This window comes from Bombus pascuorum, chromosome 1, assembly GCF_905332965.1.
Source record: "Bombus pascuorum chromosome 1, iyBomPasc1.1, whole genome shotgun sequence".
NCBI classification, from domain to species: Eukaryota; Metazoa; Arthropoda; class Insecta; order Hymenoptera; family Apidae; genus Bombus; species Bombus pascuorum.
Window position 1 is genome coordinate 29,273,311 of NC_083488.1, and position 20,640 is coordinate 29,293,950.

At 36.6% G+C, this 20,640-nt stretch overlaps 1 protein-coding gene across 1 annotated transcript; it reads right to left on the minus strand.

The window, feature by feature from the left end:
- Positions 1-13,832: 13,832 nt before the first annotated feature.
- On the minus strand, positions 13,833-18,784 carry LOC132915948 (uncharacterized). Its single transcript, XM_060975713.1, has 2 exons — positions 17,601-18,784; positions 13,833-15,756 (listed from the first exon to the last, which is right to left on the minus strand). Exons 1-2 carry the CDS (start codon positions 18,203-18,205, stop codon positions 15,270-15,272), a joined length of 1,092 nt encoding a protein of 363 aa, XP_060831696.1. The 5' UTR covers positions 18,206-18,784; the 3' UTR covers positions 13,833-15,269.
- Positions 18,785-20,640: the final 1,856 nt, after the last annotated feature.

Below are 20,640 nucleotides of genomic sequence, written 5' to 3' on the forward strand. Positions count from 1 at the left end.
GCAATGTCTAAAAGTAAATAATCTTGATAAATAATAAAACGACAGCTGAAGATAGGAAGCGAGAAAAGCGGACGAGTGACGTTCTCTTTAATTAATAACCAAGAATAATTAAAGAAACGTGGGCGTGCGGTGTATCGCTTCGCTATTTAATTTCCACCTTCATTAATCAACGAGCTAATTGCGCGCGAAGCAGTTTAATATTCGATCGGACAGTCAAACTGGCCGGACACCGTTGGTTGCCCGTGTAAATACCAGGACAACTACCAACATTTATTCGACAACGAGTCTGCCCGCGACAGGACGTATCTATTGGGTGTCCCAGAGACGTAAATTAATTTAGGGGAGATTGGTAGAAAGCAATGAGAGTAATATTTTTTCATAAACGTATACCAGATATTGGAACGCCTGCTAGTATCGTATAAAACGCGACGTTTCTCCACGTTATGTATTCAAAATGCGAAATAAAATAAAATTTGCAATTTTAAAAATGTGTAGAAAAAGACTTGCGAAAGTTTACATTTCCTACGAAAAAATAACGAATTAATAATTGTGTACTGACGACCACAATCTCCGGATTTAAACATCATCGAGTAAATTTTGAATAACTGACACGAGAAATTGAAAGAAGTCTGCTAAGTTTGAATCTGATTTGTAAAATCATTTACAGAATAATGCAACCAAGGAACGTTAAATACTATGGAAGATTTAAAAGTAAAAAATAACAATGACAAATTAAAATTCACAGAGAAATGGAAAAGCCATACGTAAGAAGAGACTTCAATTGTACTATCGACAATTGCTGAGATTTTTATATCTGTCAAGGACGTATCTACATGTATGTAATTCTAGAAACTTTTATAAACTCTTAACGAATTCTTGAATAATAAAATGTGAAAAAAATATTAGAAAGGGAAAGATGTATCGGTCTAGACGTTTGCAGATATATAGCTTGCTATATGTGTATCAATATCGTCATACGGTTCCTGAAAAATTTTTAATTCTGCCGTTTGTGTTAATAAAATGAAGAAGGTACGTTTCCATTTATCGCAAATAAAATAGAAAGAACGAAAAAACTCGAAACGCTATGGCGATGGCAGTGAGTACGAAGGTCAAAGATAGCTGATGCTATCAATTATTTTAATTAACGTGGCGCATCCGACAACCGGCAGAAAAGAGAGCGAATCAAAATGCAATTTCATCGTTGCGTGGCATCGCCGATGAGTGTTTGCAAAGGGGGTGGGTTTCGAAGTGAAAAAAGTTGGGTAGAGAATGATGTGCACGAGATCGATCGACGTTCTGTGACACGTGCCAAGAATAATTGACTGTTAACACATCAATTGTCGACGGAGCGACTGCTGGTAGGCTGTTGTTTCGAAGCACCGAAACTGGCGGCCAATGGTGATCCACTCGTTGCACAGAAATTGATATACTATTTCGCGAAAAAAAAAGAGGTGAACGAATCGTCGATGGAACGGTTCAAGGTAAGACAGAAATTTGTTGAGCGATTTAATCAATTTACATTTATAATTAAATCGCTGCTTCGTTCCCATTTGTAGGTATTTGTTTGACAATTGATATGGTTTCCAATATACTTTCAAATCTTTCGCGGTTTACGAATACCTTTAACTTGATTGTAAAACGTTAGCGTATAACTATAAAGTGTAACGCGAAATTTAACGAGAATAATTGTTTATCGCGGTTTTTATGCGGTAGATTTATTACTAGGATATTAATAAAAGTTTATATACGCGTGGGTGCGTGCAAACGGGCTGCACAAAATTAAGTAACCACATGTTTTAATTTAAAACGTAGAATATTCAGAAGCGTGCTAATAAAATGTAATTGTAACTTAACTTTTTATTTACATGGTAAAATTGCTCTTGCGTTCACGAGTCAACGCTCTAATGACACACCATGTACTGTAAGCATAGTGTTCAGATTTGAAGCCAATTTGGAGATATATGTACAAGTTGCAAGGCGTTTATTGCAAACATACGTTTAATAAAACGTTAGTATATAACGCTGCCTTGAACATATGATTAGTATTAAATAATATCAAGGATAATCAATTAATATCATTTAAATATCAATACCTACCGATATAATGGACAATTAACTGTTTGAATAATTTTGTAATTTTGTTGAAGTATATATTCGTCATAAATATCTTGTAACTTCTTTCATATATACATTTTCGTGCCCTATAACATACAAAATGTTTTGTATAACACATACATGCATAAGTATGCTACAGGTATCTGGAATTTCACAGGTGAACGAGTACTTCCGTCAGCCTATGTATATCTCTATAGGAAGAATGAAATAAAAACACGAAGAAAACGAATCGTTAAAGAATGGAGTGCGTATTAATGAACGAAAGCATTACATCTCAAATCATTGATTATGCTCATCAAATGGAATGAGCGTGCCAATTGCAGAATTTTAATTCCCGATATTTCACCCGTGTTGCGTGCACGCGTTAAACGCAAAGCAAACGCGCCTTGTATTGTCCATGGTTGCAACGCGATTTTTATGTATTCCATCGACAGCACCGTCGTCGCAGCAATCGGTGAATTACGCGAATTGAAAAACTGCCTGGGGTTTCATGAATCTCCCGATAATTTATCGATTAAGTCCTGCGTGGAATACGAAAGCCAGTTTCGGCGTGATTCCCCTGGTGGTGGCTTCGATTAAAATTCGCCTCACACTTGTCAGATTTCGTGTGCACCCCAAAGTAAACCGTACTTCGATCCACGAAATTTCGTAATCGTCTTTTAATTGCGCCCTCTTTTATTTTTTCTTTCGTCTTTTCGCACCAGCGTTGATAATTTTCGTGATTTATCTAAAAATTGCTACGGAAAACTGTAAAAACGTGCACGAATCGCTCGGCCCTCTTTCTGCATTTTTAATTATTCATTTCTATATCGTGGATATTTATGGAAATTCGTTTTTTGCTATTAAACAAATCAAATGTATGTACATACATGTATATAAAAATATAAGTTGCCATATAAAATTAAGATATAAAAATATAAAATAGCGTAAGTAGAAAGGATGAATAAGGAGATCGAACGAGGAAGCCCGTGGCTTCACGCTTGTGGTCGTATTTTTTGACTGTGAGGTCGAAATTCAATAAACTATTATTGTTATTATAGAAAAGTATTTACAAAAACAGAGTAACAAGAATCTATCCTCTTACTCTTCCAAAATATAGAATTAAAATTGGAATTAGCTTAGAACTCTAAGCTAGCTTCTTTCCAAGTTCGTATGTTCTATGAAACACATAATTATTTCAAATTTTTCGTCGGTACGTTACAGAAAAATACACGTTTGTCTACGACAGTAGCTATTTTAAAAAGTGTAATAACTCGGCGATGTCCTTCCATTGCGAACAAGGAAATAAAAACCCTGTCATTCTTCTACACTTGCACCTGTCTGCCATTTCAACAGAGAGATAATATGGATCTGGTATTATTCTGCGAGTTATAAAGGACGTGGAAAATATGTCCTTGATAATCTAAGATAAGAAGATACAGAAAAAGAACCTTGACCAGAAGATTAATCGCGAGGATTATTGGCGATCATGGTCACGTACATAAGGATCAGCAAGGACTATACAAGGATAAAAAATGTGGTTAACTTTTAGAAAAAAAGTATTAGACGATTGGTTGTATTAATATCGATGATAATATAGGGAGACTAACTTATATTGCAACAAAATATCGACCACCTGTGCTGTAGACTTTTACTTCTACTTTTACTTTGTGATACATTATTTGGCGGAATATCGATCAAACAATTTAGAAAATTAGGCCGAAGAAAGATAATTACACGGAGATTATACTTTTATACCGACAGAAACGATAAGATAAGAATTTTATTTCATGTTCGATTATTACTTAATCCTTTAATATTTAATTTTGTTGAAAAAGCCATATATCAAAGTCCAAAGTAGATATAACGATGCAATATTTCAAGCAAGTACTTAAAGTATCTATCCATCTACAAATTTCAACGTAGTAAACCGCTGTACACCTCTTTCGCCTAAAATAAGATCCTTAGGCAGACGAAAGTACGTTTTAATAGAGGTATTCGGGTGAATAGGGTCTCTTGGGTGACTGCAAACCTTTGAATGAATGCAGACTTTCTGATGAGTAAAGATCGACTAATAGATGTACTAATTGTAACGTTCTATTAAACGTATCAGTTACTAGAAGCGAATAAGGATTGCGAGATGAGTGCAAACCTGTTTATTACGTTGTTCGAAATATTTACAAGAAAATTTAAAACGAAATTAAAAAACAAAATGAATTTGTAATACTTACATCTTGTCAAATAAAATATATATTGTTTCTAATTAAATAGGGGCGGTATTCGATATTTACAATGAAACTGATCTTTTCTCAACTTTTTGACGTGTAATAGACATTGTTAAATATTGAAAGGAATTAACGTATTATAAATTTGATCAAGTAACGAAGTTTGGACAAACTCCGTTCCTGTTTAAACGAAATAATACATTTCATTCTCATTCGTTTTGATTATCGTCGCTACTCGAGTAAATATCTTGGAAAAAGTAAGGACTTTACCGTTGAATATGAACTTTCGAGTACCTAACCACGAACTTTTGAGTATATAAGAAGATTCAATCATATAAAGAGCCTCGGATCTGTCTTCGATATATCTGTGATTTAAAAGTCAATCCAAGGATTGGATCACATCCAATATCCAGAACTTTTTGATCCTATCCTATTCAAAGATCCAAAGTGGTTGAATCCTATCGAAGGATCAAAATCTATCTGGAAGGTCACTCCTGGGAGTCCAATCCAAACCTAGGCTTCCGACTTTCCGAATGGTCGAATTCTACCAGCGTATCTCCAACCTCCAGAGATTGCAGTTTACACGGATATCTTGATCTACTTTACTTGTCCAATCTTTCCAGGATATACATAACTGCATCGGGAATTCTAATTTTCTCTAGTAGACAAGATCTAGGTTGCGGTTATTATTTGTACAAGAATATTTCTCTGGTCGAAAAATTTAGGTGATTAAAAGTTTGCCTTTCTATGACAACACACATGCGTGTGTCTCTGTACAGATTCTATAGAAAAAGATAACGAGTGCTGCCTCTGGTTATTAATTCATCGCGAATTTCTACACTTTGATCAAATGCAAATAGATAGTAGTAGAGTTACTACAAATCGATCTATGTGTCCGGATAATTATGAACGGTAGTTACGATCGTATCTTTGAACGTTAAAGAGAATAAAAACTATGAGACAAGAAAAATCGCTATAACGATCGGCGTAACCTCTCGGCGTTATAAACCGGCAGAAAAATTAACAGAGCAATGCGACGTCCACGTAAAGCTTCGCGTCACCCAAGATAATGTACTTCCGCATACAGATGAGCTTATTAAACGAGAATCCGTAGATGGAGGAGCGCATAAACCACTGTCCATGGTTCTCTTGTCTGATCGAACATGCGATGCTAAGTCCTAAAGAACTTCGGCGGTTTCGTTACGGGTTTGCGGCTTTTACCGCGATATACAACACGAAGGGCGTAAATTTCGTAAAATGCTGAACCGATCTCATCGCCGGTTAGGGTGAAGTCGTTTAAAGTCACTTATACCGTGTATTCAGTGGTAAATGATTCTTTAGTGGGAAGCGAATTTAATGTTTCTGCCAGAAAAGGATACGTCGTTCGTAAGTAACCTCGTTGATAAGTTTTAGGACATTCAGGAAATGAGGCGAGCTTTGAACGTCATTAGCAAATTAGCGAAATCGTTAAGAGCCGCTATTTTAAGTTTTACATTGACAGTTTTTACGTCGAAAGATCTCGGATAAGAAGTTTCTCGGATTAAAATGAAATTTTAGTTTATCGAGTTTTAAATAAATCAAAGCTTATCGCAGATCTGAGTTAACATACCGTTGCATTAGCACAGAATCGTTTGAAAATTATTTACAACGATTATGGTTGAAAATGTTGATGGTTTGTAGGAGGATCTTCCTATTGTTTCATATATTTTTGTAATTTTTGTTAGTTATACGAACAGTTTTGTGATTCACTGAACATACATACGCTTGATTCGTGCAACGTAGCGTGATGATAGCTTCTCCTAACGTGTTCGGATTTATTCGCTAAAGATAAACATTGGCGGTAATAAACTTTGAAAATGGATTTATGGATAGCGCGCACTGCGCATTGAAAAAATACGACCGCGTTCTGATCTATGAATTGTTCCGCACGCTTCAAAAGATTCTACGTATGTTTGGAAAAAAATTATTTGATGTATTCCCGGCGTGTATTCGGTATACCTTCGCTATCCGCGGAATGGAATGTTCGTGCATTCGGTGGAGAAAAATCTCAGACGATGCGAAGTGTTGGCATACACGCGGGAAATTTAGCGGTCGGGTGAGAAACGCGCAAGATTTTATAAATGTTTCGGTCACATTCCTCTGGGGGAACACGCTTATCCATAGCTTTCCCTGTTCCCATCTTGGGATATTCGTATCTGAAGAGATGGAATCGATGCTGATCAATCAAAATTCAGACTATATGTAAATGTGAATCGTAATATGTATGTACAAACAGATAGCACATTAAAAAGGCTATCGAAAGATATATTTTTCGTGATATTTCTCCATGAAACGTGTTATTTCTCTGTGAGGTCGGAATACCGACGAGCTCCTTGAACAAATGTCTGTCCAATTGAAGCTTTGTGGTACGTCAACTAATTACGCAGGCTCAGCATTCTCCTAATATTAAAAACTTCCAGAGTGAAGAACGTTCACCCTTGTTGATTTCCGTTTGCTGTGGAAAGCGCGGCGAAAGAATAAAGACGTAGAAGCGTTTAACTCGGTGGTCCAATCACCTAACGTCAGTGTCGTACGCTAAGCAAGCTGCTTTCGGTCGAACGAAATTATTTTCACCGTGTTGCTACCTACTTTCTCCAAGAACTTCAGAACTACCGGCTATAAAAATAGTCGAGCGCACAGGAAGCAGTTGGTAGTCGTTGGTGAAATGTTTTTCGTTTTTCTTAGATAACTCACGCTTAACGAAATTGTGGACGAGTATAACATGTTCTGAACTATGGTCACATTCCCTTTCCGTATTAAAACGCTCCGTTGAAACACCGATATTTAGCAACTCGTTTATGAGACGTGAACAAATTTTTATTTAAAAGGCTTATATTTTATATCAAAATGCCATATACCAATATTATATCAACACATAATACTACTTATTAATAGCGATGAGAATGAATATTTGCATCTTCGTAAAATCAGAAAGAATTTCTTAGAAATTGTTTGAAATTTTTTAAATTATATTTGTAAAATATAACGTATCGAGAAACGTTATTTTTTAATAATACTGGTTAATGTTCACGGCTAACAACGTGGAATTTAATGCTCAGAAACTGCTTAAACTTTCCGAGATAATATACGTAGAATACGGTATCGAGATGAAGAAATGGTACTTTTCTTTCTTAATATTGATTCTAATAATAACCATGAAATTGATGTTTGGTATACTTTCATAATACGTGGAAGATTGTTGTTAGATGTTAGTTTCGATCGAGTGACGAGACAATTGTTCCTAACAACTTGAAATGGAAATAAACTTAGCGGAGTGAGAGACTAGATGGAAGACAAGAGGGTTAATATGATTTCAACGGAAATAAGTTACGGCACTGGAGAAACTAGGATTGTGTTCAGTATTCTGCGACGCAACTACGACTTGTATAAATTGTTTTCCCGAGTCATTGACCCATTTCTTTGACATTTGGCAGCAGAAGGTTCCACGAGAACCAATCAATTCCAGAAAAATGTATTGCTCCGATACTGATATTTCTTCTATAGAAATTGCTCGTGCGATTAAACTATCTAAAATCTCTCGAGTAACACTGTTTACTATTTTGCGGTAATATCTTTTTCAAGCAACTAACGAGATACAATGTAAATCGGAAAATGAAACCCAAGAGGTCTATTCGTTGTTTCCTATTATTAACTCGTTGTTTCAGAAAAATACGCGTACCTGCTTCGAAGGTCATTACATTGCAGCTTTTCATCGCATAAAAAAATTTGTTGCTCGTTACGATGATGCAACTGTATTGAGAGATGAAACTCACAAGCTGTAACCACCGTACCAAACAATTCTTGGCTTCAATATGGCGCAGTCTACTTATTATTAAATCCACGTTTGCGCGAAGACGTGATGCAGTTAAGTAAAGTGTTTTGCCGCATGACGCTAATTAATGGTTTACGGCACTTTATAAATGCCGTAATTTTGATACCGTTTTGTTTGTTCGCGAAACTCTAACCAAAATCCAATAATTCTGCGACTTATCACGCTGGCTCCTCTGGATAGACGTTGGGTTTTCAGATAAAACGGCGGTAAACAAATCGTGGCGAGTAAAACACTGTTATATCAAGTGTTTTCTTACATCTTGACATTTCAGATAATTCGTGGAGGATGTGAAGAATGCCAGTTATCTCAAATCGAATCTTTCAAGGGACCGGGCTTCTTGTTAGCAACGATTTATGGAGTTTTTAATATTTATACGTATGAATATATAACGCGATATTTTAGAAATATTGGATCGTCTTACACGCACGTGAAACGAAACTTGACGCAAATACTTTTCGCATTTTCGACCTCGTTTTATGAAATATGAAGTTGAATATGAAATATGTATTTACAATAATCGCCGTGTGACTTTCGTGCATCGTTACAGTGCTGATAAAATTTCAAAATATTTTACATAATACACACACACACACACATACACACAGTGGTATGTATCGAGTAAGTATCGAGATACTTTCACGAGCCACTTAATGAATTTATTGGTCGACTAATTACAACGTCGCTAGATGAATCCTCGAAAACGATCCCAGCCGATATGTCGGCGTAATTGTTTAAGTCGCTGTCGACCGGAAACAAATATCTGATTCGCTTGATGGAATTAGGCAAATGTTAAAGTCATAAACTGTAAGGGAGTCGTCAACTATGTTCATAATCTGGAAGTTCTGACTCCATTCAGGTCGACCGCAAACGATTCCGATCTACAGCCGCGATTCCCCGAATTCCAGATACCGTAAAATATAGATCTTGTCTCTCGTCATTCGTCCCTTGTAACGTTGATAACGGCGGCCAACGTCGACGACGATCAACGTTCTGTTCTTGTCGTGAGAACGACAAAAGGCGAAATTGCAGTCATCAGGGGCAGACACTCGATATCGCTAATTCAATCGACGTGATCTTGCATTTTCTTGCATTTCACGCGTCCAAATACTTATTTCTGATTACGTTGAATAGGTACGTTTTGAATGGACAAGCGACATTGTCTGATACGATTAACGACTCGAACTGTATCACGAATTTAAGTTTTTCGAATAATTTTCGAAATGAAATGAAACGTGGTAATCGTGCTGAACGCTGAGGAAATGCAATTGAATCTTTTAACCTGAATTTATTATTTATTATGTGAGAATAAGGAAATATAGGATACGAAAATGAGGCAAAATTGAATTAAAATGATTAATACAAATTGAATATTATATTTGGAGTTGTATCCGACCTGACATACGACAACATACACTCCAGTAATTTTGTTATTTTTGATTAACGCTTTGAATATTCCCAGCCGAATAATTAATGGACCTCTTCTGCGCTTTCCTGGTGCTTGGCATACATCTCACTTTATTTAGCTTATTTATATTTAAAATACATAGAAAGTTTGTTTATCCTAGCAATACGTTATAATGATCATTTATATTTCTAGGAAATTTTCGGAAATTTCTTACTTTTTATTTTTCTGCCTTGCTTCCAGAGAAAGAAAGAAAGTTTGTAGACGAAACTCTGATAGTTGAGCTAATATGAAATAAGTGTGACGTATTTTTAGCTCCTTAAAATGCATAGAGTTTCTGGTAAATGTGATGCGAATGTCCACCAAACAATATTTCGTAGATATGCAAATATTATTAAGCCAAATATAAATATTTAAATAATTTTTCAACTTTTTACGCTTTCAGAAAGTAGCCTTCTCTTTTCCGTTATTTTGTCTGCCTATTTTTAGAAAACTATAACCTAACAATTCAAGATAACAATGTAATCGTAATTGTAATTGTAATTTGTTCGATGACATATTACGATATGTCTCAGTCTCTTCGTGGATATTTAAATTGCTTCGGTAAGCAAAATGCAGAATTATTCGTAAACGTGTTTAAAAAAGCTGCAACTTTTATCGCAAAATTAATACAACTTTATACACGAATTCCATTGCTACCTTACTCTGTCGAAGAAACGCAACAAGGAACTCATATCAGAAAGAACAAGGAACTCAAGCAACTCATATCGATGTGGCTCTTAAATAAAAGACAAACACCCCATAAAAGAACTAGACAATCAAATTAACGTTATTATTAAAATTTTACGAGTCGCAGGTTATCGGTATTAATAAATATATTTACATAAAATTAAAAAGTTTGATAACGAAGCAAACGTAACTTATTACGACCATCCTATTCACGAGATGTTATAAAATCGTGAAAAAGAAATCTATAACTCGCATCCTATAAATTACTGGTTTACCAATATTTAGACTGTGAACATTTATGCAAATCCATGCTTCGACGAATGTAATTTAAAAAATGGCACCTACATAGATACAGAATCATTTTACTTGCCAAATATTACAATAAGTACTGTACTTTCATATTTTACATACTCTATCCGATTTTGCACCGTCAAATTCCCCATAAATATACCTGCATCCCATTGATATCGTTAATCGGTAAATTATTGTGCAAGACAAACCGTACACTCGTGTGCATTGTATCATTAAGAACATAATCCTGTCGGATCACCTCGTCGCTCGTGTACAACGAGCTCAAAACGGAAGCCAACGAACGCATAAAATCAGACGATCGACTTTCATGGTCGACCGCGATCGAAATCCAGCGTGCACAATTAAACAGCTCCCATCTCGGCAATCAAATCGTCAAAATTCCCAATATCGAATGGGTTTCCGTGCAGTGGAGGCACTCTGTGACTGTAATGGCACTACCACCCCTTCCCGCCAAACCGTGGAGTGTTACATCTCCGCGAAGGACCTTTTACCATCGTGCAAGCCGATCCTAAAGGCCACAGCGAAGGGAAGATGCGGCGTTCGTCGCATGATAATTTCCACCTTTATTCTCCTTCTTATACTCGTCGCTATTTATTGCCTGTCCGCCTCTTGCGATCGTCTACGAACCTTTAGTAGATCGCTAAGAAATCAAGCTCAATCTGAACGCCAACCTAACCCACAACCTCAACTTTTATCGCTACCGATTGGAATTACAGGGGAGGAACCGAACGTGGAAGAGGCGCCACCGGTTGAAGGGGATACGTAGATTTAAAGATTGGATCGTGAGTATTTTCAACAAAATTGGATCGTGCGAATTTTCATCCAGATCGTGTTTCTCTATCGTCAAAATATTTCCTAATCCTGGAGAAAGGTTTTTTTTAATGCTTCGAGAATATTAGCGTACGATAGGCAATCGGTAATCTCATGCTGATGACGATTCTATCTTTCTTTTATTTTTCTCAAATTTTTGGGAAATTTTCTAACGTTTTCTTAGACAAATACGATACCGTCGAAAACGACCCAAAGAAATATGAAGTTTACAAGAAATGTGAAAGAACGGTAGAGTCATTTCTTGCGTAATTATAAGTTACGCTCTTTGATTTGTTTCCAAACGTGAAAATCGTTTTGTTTATTGAGATGAAAACAAGACTGGGACGCAAAAATTCGGGAACTGTAGCAAGGTTAATTACACCTTTAGCAGAGAAAGAAATTCAAGCAAATCGTTATATACATATATATTATGATATTACACATCTTTTTTAATATCATCGTACGGAACGTAATTGTTAATATTGATTTTCGATGAAAAGTTATAATTATGTATTTTTTATATATAGCACTAAAATTTTGAAGACAATTATATTCTAAATCGATCATTCTGAATTCCTCATTCTCCATCGATGCATTACAGCGTCAAAGAGTTAGTATGCAACCAATATTTCGAAATATGGTTAACCTATATTCACCTCTGAACGTTTTATTGTCTTCAGAAATCTATCAAGAAAGATAAACGTGATGATTGATCGTGACGATATTCGATTAATGGGAGAAGATTGGGTTGTACGAAGAAAATCAGGTAATCGAAATTACCCTTGAAAATACATTATCGATTATCCGAATTAATTGATTACAGAAAAACCGAGTAATAGATTTTTTCAAACTGAAATTATGACGTGCATTTTATATAGAAAATGATAATTTATTACACGTTATTAGATGTGTATATCTCGGTCATTTTTTTCTTGGCTTTCTAATCTTTCCTCTTATCTCGTTGATCGATCTTTCGATGTAGGATTATAAATCTTTCTTGAACTTAGTATCTCCGCAGGATTAGTTTTCTTTCGCGTTTCGTACTATCTAATAACTGTTTCCTTTGCTACGAATGCCTCTAAACGTTGCTCACGGAAACAGTCCCTTTAATTCTTCGAACGATTTATTCGCCGCTTACATCGCTCGTCTTATCGTCTTATCTTCAAACCACTCCGTGATATAGCTTTCATATTATTGTTCGGATAATCGAATAATTAAAAAAGAAAAAGGATGTTTCAATAACATAACGAAAATTCGAATAAAAGGTGTTGAAAGAATTCAAGTCCTACTCTGCGCTGTAGATAGACTACGAATATTTATGTATTTATGACAAACGTGAAAGTATAGAAACACACGGAATACACATAGTAGACGACGACGTATTGAATATTAAAAATGTCAAGATCCGTTACGATATCAAACGAGCGAAATAAATTTCTGCTCAGGTCCTACTTTCACAGCTGTGCCCGTAAAGGTATAAATTTGCATAAATATCCGCGGGCTAATTACAGCCTTCTTTTCATCCAAATTCTTGATATTTTGACATTGTTAATGGAATTCGATTACGATACCGTTAAAATAGATAGGATTCGGTTCGCAAACTACCGTAAACCATCGATATCGATCGCAAGAGCTGGACATAAGTCTGAAACGATGCATGAAAGGAGAAAAAAAAAAGTGGAAACGGAACGTTTGATCCTGGATAACGAATGTGGCAAGCGCGGTGCTCGGTGTATGTAAGTACATAAATCCGTGTCCGAAACAGAGCGAGGTCGAAGTACATTTTTCATCCGCAACATTATTCGGGGCGAAAGTAATGTTACATTTCACAGAACAACGCCGATACGGTTCCGTGTGTCGTAACAGCTGCGGGTAGATGGAGTGCACACAGAGGGCAGAAGAGCGAAAGAGAAGGGGAGAGGAACGAAACGAGAGGGTGGTTCCTGTGATCTACATTTTAATCTTCCTGCATCGATGAAACGAGGGAATCAAAGCATCGTTCGGTTATACGCGCTGAAAAATCAAATTCAATGACTCGAATGCATTTGAACGTTGTCAAAGCAGCTAGGGGCAATAGCCGCTATGGCAAAGACCCCGAAAGCCATGCGCGAAATAGCCGAAATTCATAAGCATTTTTAAAAATATTATCACTGCGAAAAGAGGAAATATCACAAATATAAATAATAATTTCGAAAATATTAAATCTTCGGTAAAATATGAAAAGTTTGGCGTGTAACTGTCGGATGTTATCGCTGCGATTTCCACTTTTTTCAATAAAACGCTTGCTTTTTAGAAGGGAAAAAGGGCAGTAGGGAATTGGCGAAGCATCGTGTTAATAGTCTTTTTACATTGCTACGATTATCGTAAAAATTGGTAACAAGAGAGATAATTTACTTTTAAAATCAACGGCTGATTTATTATCTCTATAAAATACAAAAAAAAAAAAACAAGAAAAATAAAACAACGAAAGAAACAACTTAATCGGAGAAACGATAAAGTCGATATGTAAATGATAAATCCATAAAGTCTTACACCGTGAATTGAATTTTACTGCGATTATGCGTATTAAACTATGATAAATTATGAGATCAAAGACGGAAGTTAATGATTTTAGAAATTCAGAGTAATCGCTATCTACGAATTATCATTATCCGGACCAATGACTCAGGAGTCTTAAAGATATTGTTTTCTGCGTAATTCATACTGATAATATATTAGAAATATCGTCATTATCTCTGAGTCTAAAATTGCAAGTATGCAATCACATCCCTTGCAAATTATCGATAACAAGCCGTACAATCTTAAATTCATCGATATATTGGACTGAAAGGAACAATTAGTTTCATTAGCCGAATTTGTAACTAAAATATTCGTTACAAAACGTCTTTATCAAAAAAGAAGATCTATTAAAAGGAAACAACAAAAATATGGCGCGCTAAAGATAAAAAGACATTAAACCTCCAGCCACAAGCGATTTCTTCTACTAAACTCGATCTATTCGTTCGTATAACAGACTTCGGCCATATAGGAAACATTATATCCAATAAATAGCAGTCGTCGCAGAAAGTATCAATCAATTTCAGATAATTGGTATTTTATCGGACCTTCGTTTGTTATCTCGGATCATTTTTAAACGCACTTATTTACCTGCTATAATTCCGTTAATTCTATTTAATATCGTTACAAAACTGATCACGTATCTAAATTGCTTTCTCTTCTAGTACATTTTAAACGATCCATACAGATAATTGGAAGAAATTTTCCAATCGGAAGAAATCATAAACGAACAGCACCACGAAGGAAATATCTAAAGGTTCGTTTTTACATAAGATCGCGTGGAAATTTTCCTACAAGTATATTTAGTTGCCACCATAAAACCAGTAACCTAGATGATGTAAGACTTTTACACAATATTGCATATGGCCTAGTTAGAACACGTGATAACATATTTATGTACACAACAAAATAGGCTAAAATGACGTCTTCCAATGTTTTAACGATTAATCGGTGAAAGCCACTCGTTTCGATGGGAAACGTTGGTTTCCAATGTTCGAATAACGTAATAAGAAGGCAGCTGCACTTTTCAGTAACCTGCATAAATCAACAAAGAGCAAGCGAAAATCAGGTAATTTTCCAAACCTGCTATAGTCTCATCCTCTATCGATGTTCGTAATAATAAACTTTCACACTTTTAAATATGAAACCTACCTCCTTATTGTTGCTAAAACACTTTGATTTCCATAAATATCAACAGCCTAATAATACCAAGTGAAACACGATTTTTGCAAAACCTGTGGCTGGTGGATTAACAAAACTGTTTTTGCGTTTAATCGAAATTGTCCAACTGTTCTAGCAACAACAAAACTCGAGTAAGTTCGTCGTCGGTAATGTGGTCTAAAATTGACAGTACGACGCAAGCGAAGAGGAACTTGTCGACGACATCTTCTCTCAAACGTTCACTGTCTACCTCTGGATATTCAGATCTGACGGTATCGATGTACAGCGTCAAAATTTTCTGCACCTCCGACGGCCCATTTTCATGTGTCACGTTATACAGTAGAATGGGCCCGAGATCGACAGCCGGCGAACAATATCTCATTGTTTGCCAGTCGATCATCTTCGCGTCGATCGGTTTCCCGTTCTGGTATTTGAACAGTAGATTATCGTGTGAAAAATGGCCGTGGCATATTGTAGAGACGTCGTTCACCCCTGTCGCGATGGCTTTCACTATTTCCATTGGTCTCTTGTTTAATCTGTGTTTTATCCTCTCTACGAACCCAGAGTTCGGCATCGTCTCGAGAATATCCAGCATTCTGAAATCAGCGTACGCGTAGCGTGTAATATTTTGTTATATTGATATACATATATATATATATATATATTATTATTAATAAATATTATTGATATAATAATCGAACCGGCTGAAAATAATAATCGAACTTGCACGATATTTTCTGCGAAGAATGAACTTTGTTAAGATTCATCTTGTTGCTATTCGAGTTTTTCTCATGTTAGACGAAAGAAACGAAAATTTCGAGAAATGTGGTTGCGCGTGATTAGGCGTGAAAACCATTATCGACGAATCTATTATAATAATACGTTTGGACATGGAACGGTGAGGACGTAGCTACGCTCAGATTTTCTAACAAACTGGCAATTAATTGATTCGCGTCAATCTCTTGATACTGGAAACTCGATCAATTTTGCATTCTGTCCGCTTCAATTGTGTACCGATTATTACGCCTATACCGAAGTTGCTATTTTATTGCCAGTAACATCGATAACGTCAATATTACCGGTCAGATACCTACTCTGTATCTCCCAACGACGAAACTATCGCACGTTCGATACGATACAATTCTTCCATCAGTTAGATTTATCAACCCTTTTATCAGTATCGCGAACGAAAATTCATCCAAGGGAAGTATAAGTGGGAAGTTATATTCCAAGGCTCGGTGTTATTTTTATAACGTATCCATTCGGTCATTGATTAAATTTTCTTATACTTGACGTCTTCCTATTAACAAATGTGTACTCGTATTTTGAAAGAAATTAGTTTCCACATTATTTTCAATCTATTATTTAAAGAAATAATCATTATACCTACAGTACCGTTATTATAGTACGTTTAAATGGCTTCATGATGAGTATCAATTAAGAGTTTTGTTAAGTTATTCGGTGTATGTGGAATTAAAGAAACGCGTGGGTAAATTGTAAGGTATTGTAAGTATATATATATTGTGAATATTAAAGTGCAAAGTGTGGAATACAATGTAAGCTGGTCCAGATCCTAACTCTAGCAATGTTACCCTGAGATTAAAAGAACCGCCGAAAACCATCGTCACACGTGTACCGCTTATGGTTTGTCATCGACGCATTCTTTGTCTACGCGCTATCGATGACCTCAGCGCTTGAGAAAACAGAAGACCAGATGTAGACTTTTCTTAAAAGTGGCGATCACTTCAACAAGTTTGTTAAATCCCGCCATAGAATTTATACGCGACCCAAAGTCGTAACAGTAATTTTATTGGATTACAGTACATTCGGCAAAAGGAAATGAAATGCTGCTTGTTCAATCTATAATTACAATCGTTAACTACAATTACCAATGCTTAGCCAGAATTAAGAAAATTCTGTGTCCTACTGTTTACGTTTTCTAACTACCTTACATCATAAAATAGAACGGTAGATCGTATGATTTTGAGAAACGCGTACTTTCACAAAGTTACGTGGATCCTAATCTTCTACTTGAGTAATCGACACAACACGAAATCGTAATCAATGCGTTTTGAGAACCAAGCCTTTTCCTTTTGTTATCTTTGTTGTCGTATCGTAAGTACATTTCTATCGGCACATGTATCCGAAATTCTGTCAAACGGAAACCTTTGTCTTACGATCTTTACACGCTTCGTCATAATTATTACCTTGCGGACTTTTTCGTAATTTGATATTTTTCGAAACACGATTGAAGAAATGGAACGTAGATACTTTATCTTGAATATTTTATCGTTTATCATTTTATTATTTACTATATCAATTATTCTTGTCTATCGTGTCCCACGTATCTTTCCATCTTAAAATCTTCCATTAATTGATAAAATCCACGGTCTAATAATCATCGTCGCATCTTATTAGCAAGAAAGGATGAAGAAATTACCTAGTCGATCTCTTCTCGTAATGCAACATAGTCTCTTCCGTGAGAGAAATTTCAAGCAATTTCGCCTCGAATTCCCTGAAGACCTGCGGTTCTGTCGCTCTCAATCTCAACCCTCTGGCGTGAAACTTGGCCAGAACTTGCACGCACAATTTCAAGTGTTCCTCGTCCAATTCACCGTCCACCTGCGTGTAACCAGCTTCCTCCAAATCCTCGAGAACGATCACCGGTCTTCCGTAACGACCTAAATCCGACAGGTAACACTTTGGAACCAAATCGGTTCCATACTTGAGCGTCATCTTCGAGTAGAACATTTCTTCGTTTTGGTAAGCGTCGAACGCTGTCGGACTCTTGTGCTCTGCCTCTTCCTCGGGAAGCAGTTTCAGTAACAACGGGAAGCTGCGTGGCTCGCCGGAGAACCTGACCACGATCGTCACGCGATAAATCTCGCTGCTTCGACTCAGCTCGTCGAGACGAATCGTTGCCGAGTCGAACTCGACGAATTCCCTGGAATTCGGCTCGCAGAAGCAACGATCGTGCACCATTTCCGGCAGCAATTCCTTTTCGATGAAGGCGAAGCTTCGCTCCCAAACCTCGTGGGACTTCATGCTCCAAAGAATATCGTCACCAGTTTTTACAGCGATTATTAACAAGCCGAGCAATTAAAGTTCAAACTAGCCGCCTACGTTTTTAATCCACGATAATGGCCGCCGTCTTTCTTCTATACTTATCGAGCAACTTACATGTACGATAACTTTCCTCGTACGTCGCCAATAACGTAGGGTCTTGTACAATCGAAGCACGTGTAGCGGATAATTGTGGGAATATCGTGGCAGATGCACTATATAGTTCGATTTGGATGACTCAGTTTCCACAACTAATTCTGATATAATAACTGAAAACAACACTTCTGGATACCTTCGACGAGATTGTTATTCTAAGAACGATTGTCACGCGAACAACAACGATAACTACGATCGACGATGAACAGTCGAAGATTCCTGGCTATCTCGCAGTCTATGGATGCGAAATGCGTGACAAATAAGGTACAGATAAGGCGTTGTTGATATCGGCATTCGACATTCGCTAAGATCGATGCACGCGTGGCAACGAGTCGGCCGCAAGTAGCCAGCCGATGGAACTCTGAAAGTATCGTAGGAAATTGTTACGCGTGCCGATTCCCCTCGCAACGCGCAACCGAGATAATGAAGCTCTTATCTTCCAATGACGTCACGTACTCCATGATGCTCGGCAACGAACGAAGACCGATTTAGCTACTTCGCGCGCATTTTCAATAGCTCGAACGTGTCGTGTTCACCAATTAGTTTGACGCGAAAGTGAACGTAAAGTAGTTCCAGCGCATTATCTCTCTTTTGTATCTACTGTTAAAAAACAACACTGTCTTACACGTTGTGTAATTGCTGGTAAATTATAAAACCAAGCATCTAAGAAGATGTTTAAGCTTGGCAGTTTTTTCGCTTGGTCTCAAGGAGGATATAAACGCGACGTTAATAGATAGCAAATAATTAATATTCTTCCTTCTAAGTAAACATGTAGAGAAGATACGAAGGTCAATTTCGCTGTTTCGAACGAGGTGATAATGCTCTTCCTTTTTTTCTTTCGTTTGCATATTAATCTTGCGTCTCGAGGAGGGGCATCATAGTTTATATCGCGAATTTTCAATAATTCTCGAGTAGAAGTAATTTATGTACTTGTTGACGTTATGTATACGAAAAAAAGTGATGTCAGAATTGCTACGGTGAATCGCAAGAAATACGTGAAACGTTAATTTGGAAAAATATATAACGTGATGTAAGAGTATATAAAATTAGTGAATATCGTTATAGCAAGAGACGATAAATATAAAATGACGTACACGTACGAGTTCATCGTCTGAATTTTGAAACTAGTTGCTCGATTCGACGATAGAAAAATTTACAAGCCCACGGAGAACATGCCGAGTCGATTCGTCGTTCGAATTAATTCGACGAGATCGATATCGGCGGTTTGCGAGTCGAGATAGAAAATTAGATAACTAGTGACGGGAATAGGGCAATTATAATAATAAGGAAATCTTTTAGACGATGATTCGTTGAATTTCACAGGGTCTTTGCAGCGTAACGATGCTGCGAGAAAGCTCCAACAAGTGATTTTAATTCTAACGTGATTACTTTGGTAAATCCCGAACTAAACGGAGTTCGTCCTTTGTTCTTTAAAAGTTTTACTCGCTGGCTCATTTTAATACCAGATGAAATAATTTGAACTTTCCCACGATTCGTGGATACTTGATTCTCGCGGATATTCGATATTATTGCAAATTTTCAGCGGATTCGTTTGATAATCCGATCGAAATAGAAAAGCGCGCGTACCTTGACGTGAAAGGTATAAAAAGCTTGAATAGCAAGAAAATTTGTTCATTTTTGATCTTCTTGCTATCTTTGCCTTTTCGATGAGAAGAGTTGCAGTTGCGAATTTTTGAACGCACGTAACAGACTCTTACGTATTTATTAAAAATTTCTCGATATTTTAATTAGAGGATTACATCTTGGGTAAACCCGAGTTTAATCTTCGTATTTCTCCTGGAAATGTAAAAAGTGTGGAAAGTTTAACAAGCTCAGTTTCAAAGTTAAAGTAATTTGGATACAATTTTTCGGTTCAGAGCTCAATTCGCGAAGTAAACGTGTAATACGCTTGCCCACAAATTAGAATCCAAACGAGAAAGCCGAAGTTTCTTAACTTCGTGTTCGTAAAATTTTATGCCACTTGTCGTACAGTAACAGAGTATGAAAGTTATCACGTACGATGCAACGATTATTACGCAAATTCCTAGCCAATCTTATAAAATACTTTTTCGTACAATTATTCATAGAAATCTTGCATCTTACAAAGATGTAATATTTGTTTAAACGAAGCACATGCATATTCTCATGTCTAATAACATCTTTCGAGGATCACGATCGCGATTTTTCCACTCGAAAAGTGCTGCTCCTTTAAAAATTCGTACGAAAACGAGTAAATCTACTTAAATGCATCGTACTCGGAA

What these genes read in the sequence shown, in the direction of transcription:
- LOC132915948 (XM_060975713.1), bottom strand. Translation starts at nt 18,205, where the DNA reads ATGAAGTCCCACGAGGTTTGGGAGCGAAGCTTCGCCTTCATCGAAAAG. An exon ending in TACGAGAAGAGATCGACTAG is followed by an intron (nt 15,757 to 17,600) that starts GTAATTTCTTCA and finishes CGCTGATTTCAG; the next exon opens with AATGCTGGATATTCTCGAGA.